The sequence below is a fragment of the Raphanus sativus genome, chromosome 4 (genome assembly GCF_000801105.2).
Source record: "Raphanus sativus cultivar WK10039 chromosome 4, ASM80110v3, whole genome shotgun sequence".
Taxonomy (NCBI): domain Eukaryota; kingdom Viridiplantae; phylum Streptophyta; class Magnoliopsida; order Brassicales; family Brassicaceae; genus Raphanus; species Raphanus sativus.
In genome coordinates this window covers 45,173,021-45,191,989 of record NC_079514.1, presented here as the reverse complement: position 1 = coordinate 45,191,989, position 18,969 = coordinate 45,173,021, and the positions used below count along the sequence as shown (strand labels likewise).

At 34.6% G+C, this 18,969-nt stretch overlaps 1 protein-coding gene across 1 annotated transcript; it reads left to right on the top strand.

Moving 5' to 3' along the window:
- The first annotated feature begins 13,432 nt into the window (after positions 1-13,432).
- On the top strand, positions 13,433-14,908 carry LOC130511024 (AT-hook motif nuclear-localized protein 20-like). Its single transcript, XM_057007802.1, is given in 2 exon segments — positions 13,433-14,030; positions 14,033-14,908. Coding segments are annotated over 2 exon segments (831 nt in total). The 5' UTR covers positions 13,433-13,777; the 3' UTR covers positions 14,611-14,908.
- Positions 14,909-18,969: the final 4,061 nt, after the last annotated feature.

Sequence of the window (18,969 nt, the reverse complement as noted above, 5' to 3'; positions counted from 1 at the left end):
TTTCTTAATATTTTGTATGTCAAATAAAAATACAAAAATGGAAACTAAAGTTAAGTATTTTCAAAATTTTTAAAACATAAAATAGATACATATCCAAACTGTTACTTTATGTTTGAAAACATTTAAAATATTAAATTTAGTTTTTTATATATTTATTGTCATATCTAATATATTATTATATAATAAAAATAATTCATTTACTAAACCACGGTTCATCCACAGTTGACCCAATGATCAAGAGACCCGGTAAATCGTCCGGTTCAATGTCCGGGTCCGGTTCCACTCATGCCACTCTAATAATGTTTAGTAATTGATGGCGATTCAAGTCCAAAAGACTAACATTTGGTCTATTGGTATTGACACATAAACTCTATGGTATCTTCCCATGTCACACTGTGCAAGGAAACCAATAACTTCCCTGATGCATACTATCCGTGTTTACATTTTAAAAACTGTGAACATGATTCATATACTCTTAAAACTTAACTAAAAAAAAAATCACTACTTCCAATCTGAGAGAAATTTAAAAACGTTCCATGGTTGCTAAAGTTATTTAAAATTGATGTAAACCACACACCACCCTCACCATTAATCCTTTGCACCACACTAACCATTTATTGTCAAAACCATTACTAAATGCAACAAGTCAGCAAGCCCAAATGTCACAGATAGTTAGAAATTGTCTTTCTCATGATCATCATTGATGCTAACATCTCATTTACTAATTAACAATTTGACTTTTTACTAGGAAGATTTGGTGAAATTGTTCCACTCCGGTTAAAATAGAAGTTGTCCATTAAATAGAGGAGTTTAGGAACCATTTATAGTTTTTAGATGAAAAACATATTTAGATTCATATTAAGATTCGTTGATATTCTAAATAAGGGTGGACAAACAAGAATTTCGTTATGAAAACACAAAAAATCTTCCATTATAACAAAACTAATATAGAAAATAAATTTATGTTTCTTATTTTAAGATACATCTTTTTGAGAGACTTTGAAACCAAAGTAACACATACAACTCGCACCTCTATATTTTAAAAGTCAACATTGTAATTTTGAAAATATATATTAGATACTCACCAATTATTTTACCAAAAATTGACACTTCACCCTTATTTTTTATAAAATTTATAAAATTTGAAACGTATTCCATCTTTCTATTATTTGAACTAAATATATTAGTAAAAGTTTTATAGTTCATATATAGTTATTTTAATAATTAATAATATAAGTATGTTCTCTATATAAAACATCAACTTTGTTTTATGTTTAAATTCCAACTAAATTAATTTTGTTATGATTATCGGCTTTTTATTCTATTTTTATTAAATCGATTAGTAACGACCACTTATGCTATTACACTTTGAACTAAACAACTTCAAACAAAGTAATGCACTACGGTCACTAACCACTATAAAAAATATCAGAAAATATCATTTTTAATATATTTTTATTTTCATATTTAACATATTTTATTTGTTAAAACCATATAATAATTTATAAATTTATGTAAAAGTATAACATACGAACCCGGCGCGTAGCGCCGGGAAATCACTAGTCCATAAATAAACAAGATTCCTTTGCTGGTATATATGCTTTGAAACCTCTGAAAGCATAAGAGAGTTCTGCTGGTGGTAGAGACTTTTTTGCTATAAACTAGGTTTACGATAATCAGTATTAATAATTTGGTTAACTCTTTTCAAGTAATTATTAAATTATCAAAACATAATATATCGAAGATTGTAGACAAGATAAGTTCACCAAGATTCAGAGTTTTCGAAGACTCTAAGAGCAACTCCAATAAAAGTTTCTCAACATATATACATATAAATATTAATTATAAGTATTTAAAAGTTACTCTCCATTGAGATTGTTCTAACGGAGATAAAGTGTTCGGATTATCAGACGGTATTGGAGCAACTATCATGGAAATCTGATTTAATAAAGATTTAACTGAAACGGATTAAACTGACAATGAAAACATGATCCATCTGCGAATTCCAGCTATTTTGGTCCCAAGAGATATTTCACAGCTCTAGATAACAAGCTCCGAGTCTACGAATAACAAAGACCGATCACCTTGAGATCAAATAGTTACATAACAAGGCAAGATCTAAAGAACAAGGCACAGCAAGCACGCTGTAGATACCAAGAGTAGTTGGAGACAGCTAAGCATTATAAAGGACGAGGCAAAACCATAATTTCATATACGCTTTTTGACGTACTTACTGTTAAGCTAGATGGGCTTCACACTTAAAACCAATTGGTGATTAGTGGAGTGGCTCATATATCTTATATATTATTAAAGATCCCTTCCAATACCCGATGTGGGACAACTATGTGTCTAATACGCCCCTTCGAGATGATGGTTCTCTGAGCGTCAATTTCGGAATGTTCGGGTAAGGATCGATGGGCCGACTTTGGGCTGGATCGATGTGGATCGGGTTGGACTGTATGAACCTGGCTCTGATACCATGTTAAGCTAGATGGGCTTCACACTTAAAACCAATTGGTGATTAGTGAAGTGGCTCATATATCTTATATATTATTAAAGATCACTTCCAATACCCGATGTGGGATAACTCTGTGTCTAATACTTACTTGAGACCAAGATTATTCTCTCTGAGATGTATTATCTTGTACTTTGTTCTTTGTATTCATCATATTTATTGTCAATAATATTAGTCCAATTCAAAAAATCTAACTTAGAGATATACTCACACATATCCTTTCCCATTTTTTTCCTGAACATTATTTTATCCACATTCAAATTCTGCGTGCGGTTTCCCATAATTTAGCACCGTCTTGAGGAGACAATAAAAATATTTCTCTGACTCAAGAGCCCGACCAAAAATCAGCATGATAGAAATGGATCCCAGAGCCAACGAATCCAACCAAAATGACGCACCAATTCAAGCCGATGAAGTCATTCCACCCAGCATACCACCAGCACACCAAGCCATACCCCACCAACGACCGATCCCAAACATCTGTTCAGAAAAATCTCATGATCCCAAATATTTGTTCCCCCACCAATGCTAAGTGGTTTTTTATTAAAAAAATAGAAGTAATAGATCACCAAGAGATATTTTCACCAATGTTGAAACATGTATCAATAAGATACATTTTGTCGCATTTGTTTATTACAACATGGAGCTTTACATGGAAGTTTGGATGAGTTCATAGTGATGGCACAGCCATAGAGTTTTGTAGATAAGAAGCATCTGAATAAGTCCATAGGATGAGAAGGAACTCTGTTTCATAGGAACAAGAGATTTGATGATTTTGTACGAGAGATCAAAAGGGTATAACAAAAGCGAATATGACCAGTGTGTACTTCATAAAGGCATGAAAGGTAGTATACATCTATATGTTATTATACGTAGATGATATATTGATCAGATCATTGATACATGTATCTAAGCTCAAAGCAACTCTCAGATCGGAATTTGATATGAATAATTTAGGTGATGCCAAATGGATTTTGAAAATGGTCATTGCCGAGATAGAATGAAGAGTGAACTTGGATATCTCAAAAGATTTAGTTATGGAGGTATTGTCAAAATTTGATATGGATCAAGCAAAGGGAGTCTAAACACATATGAGAGTTCATTTCGCTGAAAGCTGCTACTAAAATAGAGCTAAAAGTTCAGGTGAAGTACATGGAGAATATACCATACGATCTGGAGCATAATGTCGTCAATGGTTGAAACTAGCCTAGACTAGCATACTCACTGGGTTTGATTAGTAAATTCATGACTAAGCATATAAAGGAGCATCAGTTGGCAGTTAAGTGAGTTCTACAATACATAAGAGGTGTGGTTGACAATTATCTCAGTTATAAATAAACAAGGGAGTTTGTAATCAGAGGTTATTGTGTCTTAGACTATGCTACATTAATAGTTTTCACGACAGGAGGAAATGCAGTTGGTTGGAGATCATCGTTACAGAAAGTAGTTGCATTGTCTACAGGTGAAGCTGAGTATATAGCATTGTCTTAAGTAGTGAAGAGGACTTGGTGAAGTGGAGGTACGTTGTGATTCCCAAAATGCAATTGCATTATATAAGAATGCAGTGCGCCATGAGATTAAAGCATGTTACAGTTAAGTATCATTTTGGTCAAGATTTTATCAATGATGGAGAGGTTCAGGTTCTGAAGGTTTCCACATCATACAATCATGAAGAAATTTTTGCAAAAGTCTTATCAGTTTACAAGCTAAGGAAAGCTTTGAAGATGTAGCGAGTTACTAAGGATTGAAAGGAAGTAATGGAATCTTACAAAAGGCTATGTGAACTCAGTGAAGAGTTCAGGTGTCTCTGATGAAAGAGTACAAGAAGAAGAAAAAGTATCACTAAGGTTATGCGATAAGAATCTTATCTAAGGTGGAGATTTGACAAGATAAGTGCACCAATATTTTGAGTATTTGAAGACCAGATGGGACTTAGAGTGTTTTGGTTATCAAACGGTTTAACAATATCCATATTAATTGAATTAATCTCTGGATAGTAATACATGTAGAGTATGCGTGTGTAGGATTGATCTAATTGGTCAATCTGATTAGTGTATATAATCTTGATACTCTGTTAAATGGTGAATGAGCTAAAAGAGTTGTATTGTGATTGAAAATGAGATAGATAAAGAAACCGTTGTATCATGTGATTTCTCAAGTTTTAGAATTACCAGAGCTTTTAATGCTTTGCACGAAGATTTTTGGCCCGATGGATATAGCTAGTATCCTTTCAGTTTGAGAAATGCGGTAGTAAACAATTCATTTTTGTTTCTTTTTATTTTATTGATACAAATGATTAGAGAAAGAAAGAGAATCAAAGATCAAGTTTAACATATATTTATAAGGTTTTTACTAGATTTTGATCCGCGCTTTCAAAGCGCAGGTTTATTTTCCTTTATTTTTTTCTTAAATTGAAAAATATTTAGTAAATGTCATATTTTTATATATTTGTTTTTTAGTTTTCTTTATCGTGTTTCATTTTAAAAGAGTATAGGCCAGAGCACAATATCCGGACCCGAAGAACCAACCCGAAACCGACCCGAAAATCAGGGTCCCGAACCCGATCAGACCCGGGGTAAATATCCGAATGAATTCTAAATTGCTATATCCGAAGAACCGGTCCGAATCCGACCCAAACCGAGAACCAAATGAGTACCCGAAGATATCCAAAATATATCTAAAAATATATGTTATAATTATAGTTATAATTATTTTAATTTTTAAATTAATATTATAAGTTAACTATAGTAGTTATTTTTGGTACTTTTGAGTATTTTTGGATAAAATATGATAGTTTGGATAAAAGTTTACCCAAAAAACTGTATAAAATGTATATTTTTGATTACTTTTAATAATTTGGATACAAAAATTTGAATCGAATCAGATACTTTGGTTACTTTGAGTACAAATAACCGAACCCGTTAGATACTTTGGTTATTTGGTTATTTTGCAGGTTATTATGCATGAGAACCGAACCCACCCGGACCCGGAAAGACCCGACTCGAACCCGACCCGAAATTTTATAATACCCGAATGAGGTTTAATTTCAAAACCCGAATGGGGTTTAATTTCAAAACCCGAAAAACTCGATATCCGAAAGAACCGATCCGTACCCGAATGGGTATCCGAACGTCCAGGTCTAATGAGTATTTATGTTTAGAAAATTAAACTTTATTTTTAATGAATTAAGTTGGTATACCTCTGATATATTAATTTTATTATCTGGTTAATTTTTTAATAAAAAAATTATATACTTTTAATAAAGATTTATACTTTTCAATGAAAAAATTCAAATTTTTTACGAATGCTTAAATTATATTAAAAAAAACATAATAATTAAGTTATTGATTTTTGTTCACTACACAAAATATTAAGAATGGTTGAAAATAAATTATTTGAATTTGGAGAAAAAAATAAGAATTGGATCTGATTTCTTAATCGGCCCAAATGGCCCAAGAGAGATGATGTAGGCAGTGGGCTGGATCCAGAAAAATGACCCAATAAAGTGTTATTAATATTACTTGATTGTCCTTAATGAAATAAGCAATGTTAGTTAAAGAAATGGCATGTTTAAGTAAAAACACAATAGGATCCTACTTTAATAGTATAGATGTAAAAATGTGGTTACAATATGGTGTTTCATTTTCTTATAAATAATTGTACATAGAACAAATGACCTTAACCCATATGACTAACCCTTCATGTTACTTGCACCATCATAACTGTTCTTTCACATTTGTAATGCTTAATCCATAATTAGCAAACAAAGAATCAATTGTAGATTTTGAAGATGATTAAGATGTATTACTGACATGAGTAAAACTTATGATCTCTCATTTACTATCCTACTCTTGTCAACATACCAAAACACAATTGCCATTTGTTCTTTATAAGAAACATCAGGATACTCATGCACCAAAAAACCAAATACATCATAATCAATTTTATCTATAATCTTTTTGACAAGCTGATATCACTCAAATTACACTAAGGAGTGACTTTTACTTTCTCAAATAAGAGGTTCAGTTGTAATACTTAGGGATCAAATCCACAAGGAGCAAGGGCACACAATAGATTCTAATCAGCAGTGATTAAGCTAGGTCAATAGGTTTAAAATAGTAAAAGCAAGGATGTTCAGTTGATTGGTTTAAGTTGTAAACAATTAAGAGAAAGTGTTAAATCTAAGGTTTCATGTAATCATGATTAAAATGATATAGAAGCTAAAGCTGTTTATAGGATATTTTAGAACTCGAACTTTCTAATGTAAAGATATCCAGCTGTCGCATGTGATTCTACTAGTTATCCAAGTCCAATATTCAGCTTTCGCTATATGAACACGGAGTGACCGTCGATCGATAATACCTTTCTAGCGTCGATCGATGGTACTTTGAATCAGGCTAAAAGTGCTATCTGAATGGTCCAATAGGTTTCCTAGATCAACTGTCATTTTTCTCTAGAAATCCTAGCTCAACAAGAATCAATTCAGGTAAGAAACCAAGCTGTCGCATGTGCCTAATTATCCTAATATCATGGTTCTAGTTTGCTACTCTATAACACAAACAATAAGAGCAATTCAATTGATGGATATCACTAACAATTTAGCAATTATATAGTGTATAACCCATTCTACTTTAGAATATTCCTTGCTATCTAATAACCCGAATTTATCATGTATTGTCTTCTCTTTGTGCAGTTCCAACAGAACGTATCCCAATGGTTACTGTGGCTAATGACCAAACTAAAATAAGCGGTATATCCTTAGATGAGACGAAGTTTCCAAATATCTCCATATCCCATTTATTAGTGCTCTCCTTAATGAGATCTCTTCTGTTAAGTGGTTAAAGTTATTCTGTTTATATAGTATATGAAAATATGGAAACACTAAACAATAACTGTCATAAAATATAAGCAAACACACAAAATGAATTATTTGCATTAAGCATTTATATTGGTACATGTAATATCTATATATAATACTATAAAGTAGGTTTTTTCTCTCCTTGGAAGGATGGGCAAAATAGAACACATGTCAGCCTATTAAACTCCAATCATCTAACGTTTTGAAACTTTTAAGCTATTGGACTCTTTAAGTAGATTCCATACATGCTTAAAGGTTTTAGGTGTTCTCCACTTATATATTTGAGAGATGACAAACAGAGACACATAACCTTTCAGAGATATCGGCTCAAAACAATGGTGGTGTAAAGCTTGCTGCAATCATTCACACACCACATTAAAGCTACCATTAACGTGATTCACACCACTCATCCCATTCTCTCGCATTCAATCGGTTTCAACCTCCTTGAAGGTAACAGACCAACACTCTGTGAAATATTAAATTAAGTTCCACATTGGAGAATTAGATAAGAAATGGCTAATATATAAAGAGATGTACAACTCTAATTAGTATGAGAGCTTTTGGGAAGGACACCAAAAATTAAATCCATGCGGAGCAGACTCTAAGGTCCAAAGTGGACAATATCGTACTGATCGGACAATATAGAGTTAGACATGGACTCACTAAATTCCCAACAATTAGTATCATAGCGGTTGATGAAAAATTTGCCAGAAGACCAAAATACCCTTCAAGATATGAATGGTACCCTTTCGAGATATGAATGGGAGGTTGTTGTAGAGATCAAGTCAGAAGATCCTGAAAGTTCAGTTGTGGGAAGATCATCCTCAATTCGCTGGAGGAAAAGACACGAGATGAATGTGGTCCTTTAGTTTGAGGGAGAGAATGAGATGTCCAACTCTAATATATAAGTCTCACATCAGAAATTAGACAAAAGAAAGTCTAATATATAAAGAGATAACCAACTATGATTTGTACGAGGCCTTTTGGAAACGAAACCAAAACTAAATCCATGCGGAATTGCCTCTAAGGTCCAAAGTGGACAATATCGTACTAATCGGACAATAAAAATTTGGACATAGACTTTCAACTCTGTAAGGACGAAATGCGAAGCAATGTTGACAAAGTTTTGTTCTGGCCATCAAACCCATTGAAATTCACTTTAGATGTTGAGTACTCTAGATGACGACATATTGGCACCTGAGAATCAAACTCGACGCGTATAAGCCATCAAATAAGAGCATCTCAAACCCCATTCCAAAACCCACTCCAAACTCCATTTTGAATTAAAATCATCTCCAACCCTACTCCAAAATGGAGTAATAGACATGATTACTCCAAATATGTAGTAAACCAACTCATTACTCCAAAATGAAGTTGAACTTTTTTATTTATAAAATGGTCATTCACATTTAAGTGTTTTTTTTAATTAAATATTATTATAAATAATATAATAATGTTATTTTACTATATATTATAAATTTTAATATTGATATTTATTAATTATATAAACAGCCATCTAATGAAATATTTTATGCAACAAAATATATAATATAAAACAAAAAGATTTGTAGTGAGTAATTATAATAATTGTAATGAATGATTTAAGTTGATGTATTATTGTGTTTAAACAATGTAATATAATTTTTAGTGTATTAAATATTTCCTTTTTAAACCTTGTTGAGTAATTTTAATTATATAATAAAAATTTAATTGTGATTAATATTGTATTCAATATAAATGTTACAAAGTGAAAATGGACTGTTTTGTAAATAGTATAAATGAAAGGTGATATTACTAATTTTAAAATAAATATAAAACATAAAATATTAAAAAAAAAATTTTGGAGTAGAAAATGGAGTAATACATTGGAGCAAAACCCTACTCCATTTTGCAGTTACTTCATTTTGGAGTAGAAATTGGAGTAATACATTGGAGATGCTCTAAGGACTAGTGAAGTATTGGCTGATGGAAGCGGATTTTTGATGGCTCAGCTCCAATCCCATCACGTGAGCAAAGCACAAAATGATTTGGCTGCAGAGCATCTAAGAGGCAAGTAAACAACAGTTAGATTCCTTATGAAACTTAGAAAAAGAGAGGAGCTAGAGGATCCTACTTTTGGATCGAAGAGAAAAAAGAGTAACGAGAAAAAACCATATGCCATCTCAAGCCACCAATCAGATCATACACTAAAGAAGCCATGCTAGCTGTTGTGACATCATAACAGAAAGAAGTACCTAGTGAGAGCCTTAAAATCGCATTTTAATCATGAACTCGAGGAACTAGATGGGGAAGTTCTTACAAGATCAACCAAGGGAGGAAACAGGAGAAGACAGCGGAGGTCACTAGTTGACCAAAGTAGAAGAGGCAGCGACGCTCTTTAACTCCGGGTAACCCTCCGATGAGGATCTGACACAGATCCATATGAAGTCAGACCCTATATCCACCATCCAGAAAGCACCTCCGGGAGAGAATCAGATATCCATGAATTCACCATCACTCCACGGAAGCTGAGAACACACCCAAAAATATATTTTGTTCATTGGATCCAACTGCAATCCTGACAAAGAACCAGTGAAAATGAAGCAAATAGGAAGTGGGAAGAACAAAACTCAACAGGAGGAGGTTAGACGAAACGGAGCAAGCGACTAGGGTGGCGACCGACGGTAAAAACCCCACTATCGGCCACCGAAATGAGAAGCATATGGTCTCTGACGAATAAAAAGGGTTAGGGAGAGAGAGAGAAAAGGAAGAGTTTATGTAACACCCCCGACCCGCCCAAAAAGGGTTAGGCCACCCACGCCCGCTCCCTCGGTCCGTTGGCCCCATCCCATCTAACGGTTGGTTAATTTTTCCGAATGCTCGAAATCATTGGCTACTGACCCTGCAAACCACATGACATTTCTACGTATTTTGGTCTCACTCGCACGCTATCGTGAATCACTTCCTGATAGGTCACCCATCCTTCCACTACTCCAGGTCAAGAACGCTTAACTTTGGAGTTCTAAACAGATGTGTGGCAGGAAAGGTAAGCGCACTTTGGTAACATAGGTAGCCAAATCAATTCTCTTAAACATTTCCATATATCACAACCCAGGATGTTACAATCCATCTCCTCTCAAAGAACGCAACGTCCACTTTGGAGCCCACAACATGTTTCAAGACGCCTCTCAGTCCAGAACCGAAATGGGTAACAAGCTCTGATACCATTTTTAACGCCCTGATCCATCCACAGTTAATGGACAACCCACATCCGTTCACTCGGCCCGTGGTCCCCATCTCATATGAGAGTCAGTCCGTTAATTTTTCCGAAGGCTCAAAATCATTGTCTACTGATCCTGCAATCACCACATAATCATTCCCCGTGCTTTGGCCTCACTCGCACGCTATTACGAATCACTTCCCGATATAGGTCACCATCCTTCCACTACTACAGCTCAAGCACGTTTAACTCTGGAGTTTTAAACGAATGTGTGCCGGAAAAGGTAAGTGCAATTTGATGATATAGGTAGTCAAATCAATTTTTTTAAACATTTATATATATCACAATGCGGGATGTTACAGTTTCTAGGCTAACTGACTAAGTACAATTTGTTTTTATCAAAACCAATTTTTACTAATACTAGAAGCATAGCGCAAAGTATTCTTTTCACTGGAACTCGAACTAAACACACAAGAAAACCAAGCTCTGCATTTAAATATTTGCCTACATACACTGGGGTGATCCGGTTATTGACAAAAGAGAAAATATTGCCTACAGATTCAGTGTGAACCGTTTGCCAGTTAAGCTAGTTCTTCCAGTGCCGTCCCATAACTTAAGGTGGCCTAAAGCATTATTAAAACTTTGTGGCCTTTTATACAAGTACCAATAATATATAGTGACACATAATCATTAACACCAATAAATACAAATGCATAAAAATCATTGAGTATGGCAAAATTAAAAATACGTTGGTGTCAAATGAAGAGGATCGAAAAGTGGTAATGTGGAAGACTAACTCTAATCAAACTAATTAACCATTGGACCAAACTAACTGTGGCCCTAAAATTGTCTATATATCTTGTGGCCTAAAGCTAATGCTTTACTTGCTTTATAGCAAAGACGGGCCTGAGTTCTTCTATCAGATTATATTATGTCTAAGAGCATCTCCAATGTACGCTTTTATTTTTTTCTCTAAAATAGATAAACTCTATTATAGAGGTGGATTTGATCCAATGTATACCTCTATAATAGAGTTTCTCTATTTTAGAGGAAAATATAGAGGAATTCTACTTTTTGCCTCTATATTTAGAGATTGAAATATCATATCTCTATATTTTCCTCTATAAATAGAGGAACTCTATTATAGAGACATACATTTGAGCAAATCTTCCTCTATAATAGAATTTCTCTATTTTAGAGGAAAATATAAAGATTAAAATAGAATTGGGTTAGAGATGGTCTAACAAGAACAAACTTATCATGATTAGACGTCAGTTAATCGGATCTGATTATACAAACGTAATCATGTCCGTCATATGGCATTAATTAGCAAAATATGTGAATATCTTATTATAGAAATAGGGTGCGACTTGGCGAGAGTAGAGAGCCGTGGGTGCAAGGGAAAATGGCGTGAACTCCACCTTTCTCAATGCTCACGCGCACTATACCCCACTTACCCCACTTAACCCTAATTGAGTAATTTCCAATGTTTTTTTGTTAACAGTAATTTCCAATGTAGATCGTTTAATCGCACTTTCGTTTGAATTAAATGTAAAAGTAGAAGTATTTTAACTTTTGTTTGGTAATAGGAATAAGAGTCTTTAAAAAAATTAAATTTTGTTTGGTAACAAAGATAGTAGAGAATTTTATTTTTTCCTTATTTAAATGATATATTTAAGTATTTAATGTTTTTTCTTAATTTAAATAATAGTTTTCTTTAATAGAATGAATCTTAACCAAAATAAATTTCATAATAGATTTTTTTGTTAACATTTAATATTTTTCAATATTTATTAATAAAAAAAATAAAATAAAAATCACACATCAAAATCAATTTATATATCATATAAATAAAATATAAAATATTTTATTTATAAATTGTTAGTATAACACTTTTATAATATAAGTCCAATTATTAAAAATATTAGATTTTTTATATGATACACTGTGATATGATAGACGATTAAAATCACATAATATAATTATTTAAAGTAATAATAATTTTTTTGTTTTGAAATGTTATACTAACAATTATGTAATACATATTAATTTACATATATATATATATATATATTATCATTAGAACAAATAAAAAAATTGAAGTGAAAGCAAATATTTATACGGCCACGGGTCAAACTATAGAAATAAACAACAATGGTGTAAGATTTTTTTTTAACAAATTTATTTTAATTTCAAATATGTTTATATATTTTATGTATTTATAAATTATTTTATTTGTTATTAAGAATGCTAAGATTTTGGAATTGGAAAAAATTATGACAAATCTCTATATTATTTTAATTAGGAATTTAAAATTTATATCAAAATATTTTTTAAAACTTTTAATTTTTATTATAACTACAAATGTTAATTTTCAATCTAAATTTATATTTAAATATTTCAAATATATCATTTATAATTAAAAACTAAAAACATAAAATAAATACCCGCAAATACCGCGTTTCTTGCTATGTTAATTCAGTCGTTTAAGGGTGTAACTTGGGCTTCACGAAGCTGTATCAGATAATCAATCTGTTTTCTGGAATTATTTCCTCATGGGAATTTTGAACGTAACCAACCTTTCATTAATATTTTACCATGTGACTAGAAAAGGGAGAGGAAACCCAAGACTTGTTTAGATAATCTCAGTGATAGGAGTGCATGATATTTTTTTAATCTGAAAGTTCTGGTAAATGCTGTCTTTGTGGAGCCTAGGACTTTGGCATAATCGGTATTCAATTTCACTGCTGGTTTTAAAATAGACTCATAAATGGGTCCAGCGTACAGATATAAAAAGATACTGTACATATAGTCGTATTGCGTTCTTGGATTCGATATAAATAATAATACATGATCGTCTAACTTGTAGAAAATTAATTATTGCCCACTTTCTCTCTCTGTCTCTTCTTTCTTGGAAGAGATATTGATTCTTGGAAAAAAAAACAAAGTTTCAAATAGCTTTTCTTTTTTAGTTCCAGCTTCATTCCATAATTGCATCTAATTCTTCTACCCTAACCCTTTTCTTCTTTACTATTCAACAATTCCTTAGTCCACATGAAGTTAGAGAAAGAAACATCCAAGCAATAGCTACAAACACCCTTTAACCTTCTGAAGTTGTAACCCTAAAATCCACTTTCAAGAAGAACCATCGAGGTGTCAATTCCTTGACCCTTTTTTCAGTGAATTTCCAAAATTTTCGGCGATTATGTCAAATCCTTGGTGGACGAACCAAAGTGGTTTAGACGGCATGGTGGACCACTCAACCTCCTCCAGCCATCACCACCAAAGTCTTCTTACAAAAGGAGATCTTGGTATAGCTATGAATCCCAGCCAAGAAAACGACCACGACGACGAAGACGACCCTAGAGAAGGAGCGGTGGAAGTGGTCAACCGTAGACCAAGAGGCAGACCACCAGGATCAAAAAACAAACCCAAAGCTCCAGTCTTTGTGACAAGAGATAGCCGAACGCACTCCATAGCCATGTCATGGAGATCTCCGACGGCAGTGACGTTGCCGACACAATCGCTCACTTCTCAAGACGCAGGCAACGCGGCGTTTGCGTTTTAAGCGGAACAGGTTCAGTAGCTAACGTCACCCTCCGTCAAGCCGCCGCACCAGGAGGGGTCGTCTCACTCCAGGGAAGGTTCGAGATCTTATCTTTAACCGGTGCTTTTCTACCTGGACCTGCCCCACCCGGATCAACTGGTTTAACGGTTTACTTAGCCGGGGTCCAAGGGCAGGTTCTTGGAGGTAGCGTTGTGGGCCCTCTTGTGGCCATAGGGTCAGTGATGGTTATTGCTGCCACTTTCTCTAACGCTACTTATGAGAGGTTGCCTATTGAAGATGAGGAAGACGGTGGCGGCTCAAGACAGATTCATGGAGGCGGAGACTCGCCGCCCGGAATCGGGTGTAGCCTGCCTGATCCGTCGGGGATGGCTGGACCGGGCTATAATTTACCACCGCATCTGATTCCAAATGGAGCTGGTCAGTTAGGGCACGGACCTTATAATTGGGGTCATGCACGACCACCATACTGACTCTGTGAGCCATTTCTATATTCTATACAAAAAATAAATATAGAGATGGATACAAGTGATTTGAGGTGTCTCGTGGTCTTTGTATTCGAAACATTGTTGTTAAAATAAATAACAAAGCTTGATCTTATTGGAAACTTAAGGTCTGGAAGATAAAACCGGGACGAATGGACTATAGGATTTCAATGAATAAACAATGTACTCAAATTAGAATATTTCTCATTTTTATTTTGTTTCGGAGTATTCAACGAGAACATTTTGTATGTGTTTGCTGCCTTTTGTGAACTTTAGATACTTTACATTTTAATTTGTACAAAATCATATGTTTGATTTGTACAAAATGATAAGTTTGATTTGTACAAAATCTTAAAGTTTGTGTCTATATTATGGTCAACATAAGTGTGTATATATATATAATTATGGTCCAACGATGAAAGAGCATTGTCTAATATCTGTGCCTTTGGATTTTTATTCTATATATTATTTTATAACACCAAACTTGTATTAAAAAGCTTAAGGAGCCTAAAAGTTTACAATTGAAGCAGAAGATCCCAGAGTCATGCTCAACGGTAGAATGAAGCTAGAAAACATTACAAAACTATGGAGTCACGACTTTTATTCTATATTAGTTCTGATTCGTAAGTATTTATAATTAAGGTCCTGCAGTAGACCATTGTGATTTTTATTCTATATATTAGTTCTGATTCGTAAGTATTTACAATTAAGGGTCCTGCAGTCGACCATTAGTGATTATCATAGTGGTTGAGCTTTAATCTTCGCGTAATGATGCTAGTGGGGGATTTTTTTAATTGGACTTTTGTTTAATATGACTTTACCAACCAAATAATGAGAGTAGGTATTACGAATTTTGTTGACTAACTATAGGATATACTCTCGATCTTCATAAAGAAAACACACGCAGAAATGTGTAATCTGTGAAATGATAATATATAAGTCATGTAATGAAAATATTTTTGTGATTAGATCAGTTTTGTGGGAATTACAAATGCATATAATTTTTTATAATCAAATTTGAAATTATCTTGATAACAAAACTGAAATAAAATAACTAATAAAACAAAAATTTCTACCAAAAGAATACCCAGTTTAATTAAATATTTTATAAATTTTCATATATTTTCGACATTATATATATATATATATATATATATATATATATATATATATATATTGGGAATTCGACCAAACAAATACTCAACATGGCAAGAATGACCAAAATAAACATGGACTCGAGGTTGGCCAAAAAAACCTGAATTTTTGTTGACTTTTATCAGTTTATTAAGAAACTTTGATTGGCCGACCAGATTAAGACACCGTTAATTAATAGTTAAGATGGTGGTTAATCAACGTTAAATACGAAGATCGTTAAGTAAAACGACGTCATTTTACCTATTTTTATTATCAAAAATATGTTGTTCGCGTGGATCGAACCTGAGAACTCATGGCCAAATGACAAGGTTTCTTGCCAGTATACTACTGTCACTTTTAAGAATATCCATAACATATTTCTTTTATTGAGTTATCAAAACAAATCTCGAAAATTCTAAATTTTTTTAAAAAATTCCAAAAAATCTTAAAAATTCAAGAAAATTCTGAAAATTAAAATTAAAACTGAAATTATGAATATTTAAAAAAAATCAAAACATTATTTTTTTTTTATAAAAATTAATGTATCTAAGATCATTTGAGTTTTTGACACCTTAAAAATCTAAGGTGTGTTCTTTTGGTTCGTATTTCCTATGTAATCTGTGTACGCATTTTTGTGTTCTTTCTAGCTATCGCTTAACGTTTGTCAGCCTTGTTTCACTTTTTATATGGCACTCGGCTTTTCTAGCTCTTGCTATATGTTCTTTTAGCACGGGTCTACGGTACTGTCACTTATATAATTTGGTTTTATAATGAAATTTATTTTGGCTACCCATACTATACGTCCTATATACAATGGGCAACCCATCGGGAGTCCTACACTGTGGAAGAAGTTTGGCAGATGTGGATGTAGAACTGGAAGATGATATAATCAGTATTGCAGATTGGCAGAGTGTTCCATTTCGTATAGAGCAACGATAACTATTGTTTTTTTTTTCCTTTAAATATGAATATATATTAAGATCAACCCATAAAAGGCATACCGGAACAAACCTCCGGTTAGCTGTTGGATAAACAGTAAATCTTGATAATAGACTAGGCTTATCACTGAGTACATGGAAAATAAAACGAAAACATAGTAGGAGGGAAAGAATCTTGGCTCAAGAAACCAGAACCGGTCACCAATCATCACCAAATATACGCGGTCAATGACGCCGACTGAACCAAAGTCAAGCCGGCCAATGACGCCGACTTAACCAAAGTTAAGCCGGCCACTGCCTCTCCATTTCCTTTTCAAAAGAAACGCCAACACACAGAACCGAGGTTTACTGGACACTTCCTTCTTCAACTGATCGACCAATACTCCGGAAAAAAAAATCCCTTGGGCTTACCGCCATCCCTCACGGATCCATTTCAATCTCCTAAGCTCAAAACCGATAAGGTATCCCACCGAACCACACTCTTGCACCATGGAGAATCATGAAGGTCCAGTCCAAACACACTAACTAGAGTCCCATTCCTATGACGTGAAGCGCAATCTGATATATACGAAACAAAAAACAGACGGCAAAGGAAGAATCTCAACCAGAAGCAGGAAGTCGGGTCCAAGAGGGTAGCTGCGCCATGACCAGATGACTCCTAAAGACCTAAAAACGTTAGAAGAGGCCAAACACTGCCGATGATGAACCACCACCGGCACTGGGATATGCTGATTTCAACAAGCAAAGCCATGGAGGAAGAACATGAGCTAGAGACCACCCAAGCTTCAGGACTGCCTCATTTCTTTCCGTTTCCGAGAACCGGAACGCGGCTAATTTAACACTGTCACATTGTTGCAATGATGACCAAGATACAACCAAATATAAACATCCAGGAGCAAGTTCCAAGGAAGCTTTTCGGTAGCTTCAAAGGCGGACTGGGAATGAACACCGATTAGAGACACCGCAGATGATATAGAGATCTCCGGACTGTGACGACGTGGCCATAGACGACCAAGCCGAAGAACAGCCTATCAAACCTACACACGCCGACCATAGAAGCTCTAGTACGCACAAGAAGCCGTAAGGAGTAACACGCGTCTGAGAAAAGGGTACTCCTGAGCACTCATGATGCCAGGAACGAAAGCAGAGGCTGACCAAGACGCCGAGGAAAGCCACCAAGCTTAAAAACTGACATCATGCCTCAACCTAGACCACAGAATAGGCAGATCTACAAGATTGATGCCTGGATCTGATGGAGGAGCCGCCGAAACCTCCACACGTGCCACCTTCCTGTGAGAGTGAGTCCAAAAAGCAAGATAAAACTTGAACCCACTCGAAAAAGCCTAAAAAGCAGACCCCTTGACTCGCCGTCGCCTGTCCAAGCTCGTAGTCACGCCGGAGAGCCAAACAACCACCAAATCTGGCCACATATCCATTATTGGTGGTGGTGCTCTGTCGCTGAGCTTGCGCGTTAATGATCGATGTTTCGTTAGCCCAGTCGTCTATGGCTGGTCTTAGTGGCTCATCCGACTGTCCTTCCTGCTGCTCTCCTTTACCAGGTTCCGTCGACCTTACTCCTTAGCAACAAATAAATCTTGTTTTCTAAGGGACTTACTCTTCTTTAGTGGTGTATTATTTCTGTTTGTCACGGAAAATAGCTTCATAGACCCAAGGTTTCTCAGTCGTTCGGTTCTTGGTGGCGGTAAATGGCGAGGGGAGAAGGCGGGTCGAGGTAGCCTACGGCTTCTAAATGCTCGTCGGTGACAGCGTTTCTAGGGAGTGACATATCCCAGTATCAAACATTTGGTTTCTTGGATCATGTTCGTAGTGTTACCTCCTCATTTCTTTGTGCAGGGCTAGAGTACAGTGTGGCTATCTGTGTGGTTGCATATTCTCAAACCCGACTTTGTGCAATGTGCTTGGCGATGGAGGTAGGAGTACAGTGTGGTTCAAAGACTACTTTGGTATGTTTTTTCTTGAACCATCCATCTCTATTGCTTGGGATTCAAAGACAGGGAGATTACAAGTTAGATGAGTTCATCTTAAGGATTGCGAACCCGACCTAGCGGAACGAGCCAGGGACAATAGTTTGATTTGAGAACTTTTTTTTGCAATTCAACCTTGTAATCAAAATATGTAATTTCTGGTCTTCAGGTTGGTAATATAAATTTAAATTTTCAAAGAAAAAAACATACCACTGGAAAATGTACATGTCAACTTGTCTAATGTTTGTCAAACTCGTTACCTAAAGTGGAAAAAATCAAATTGTTTAGTT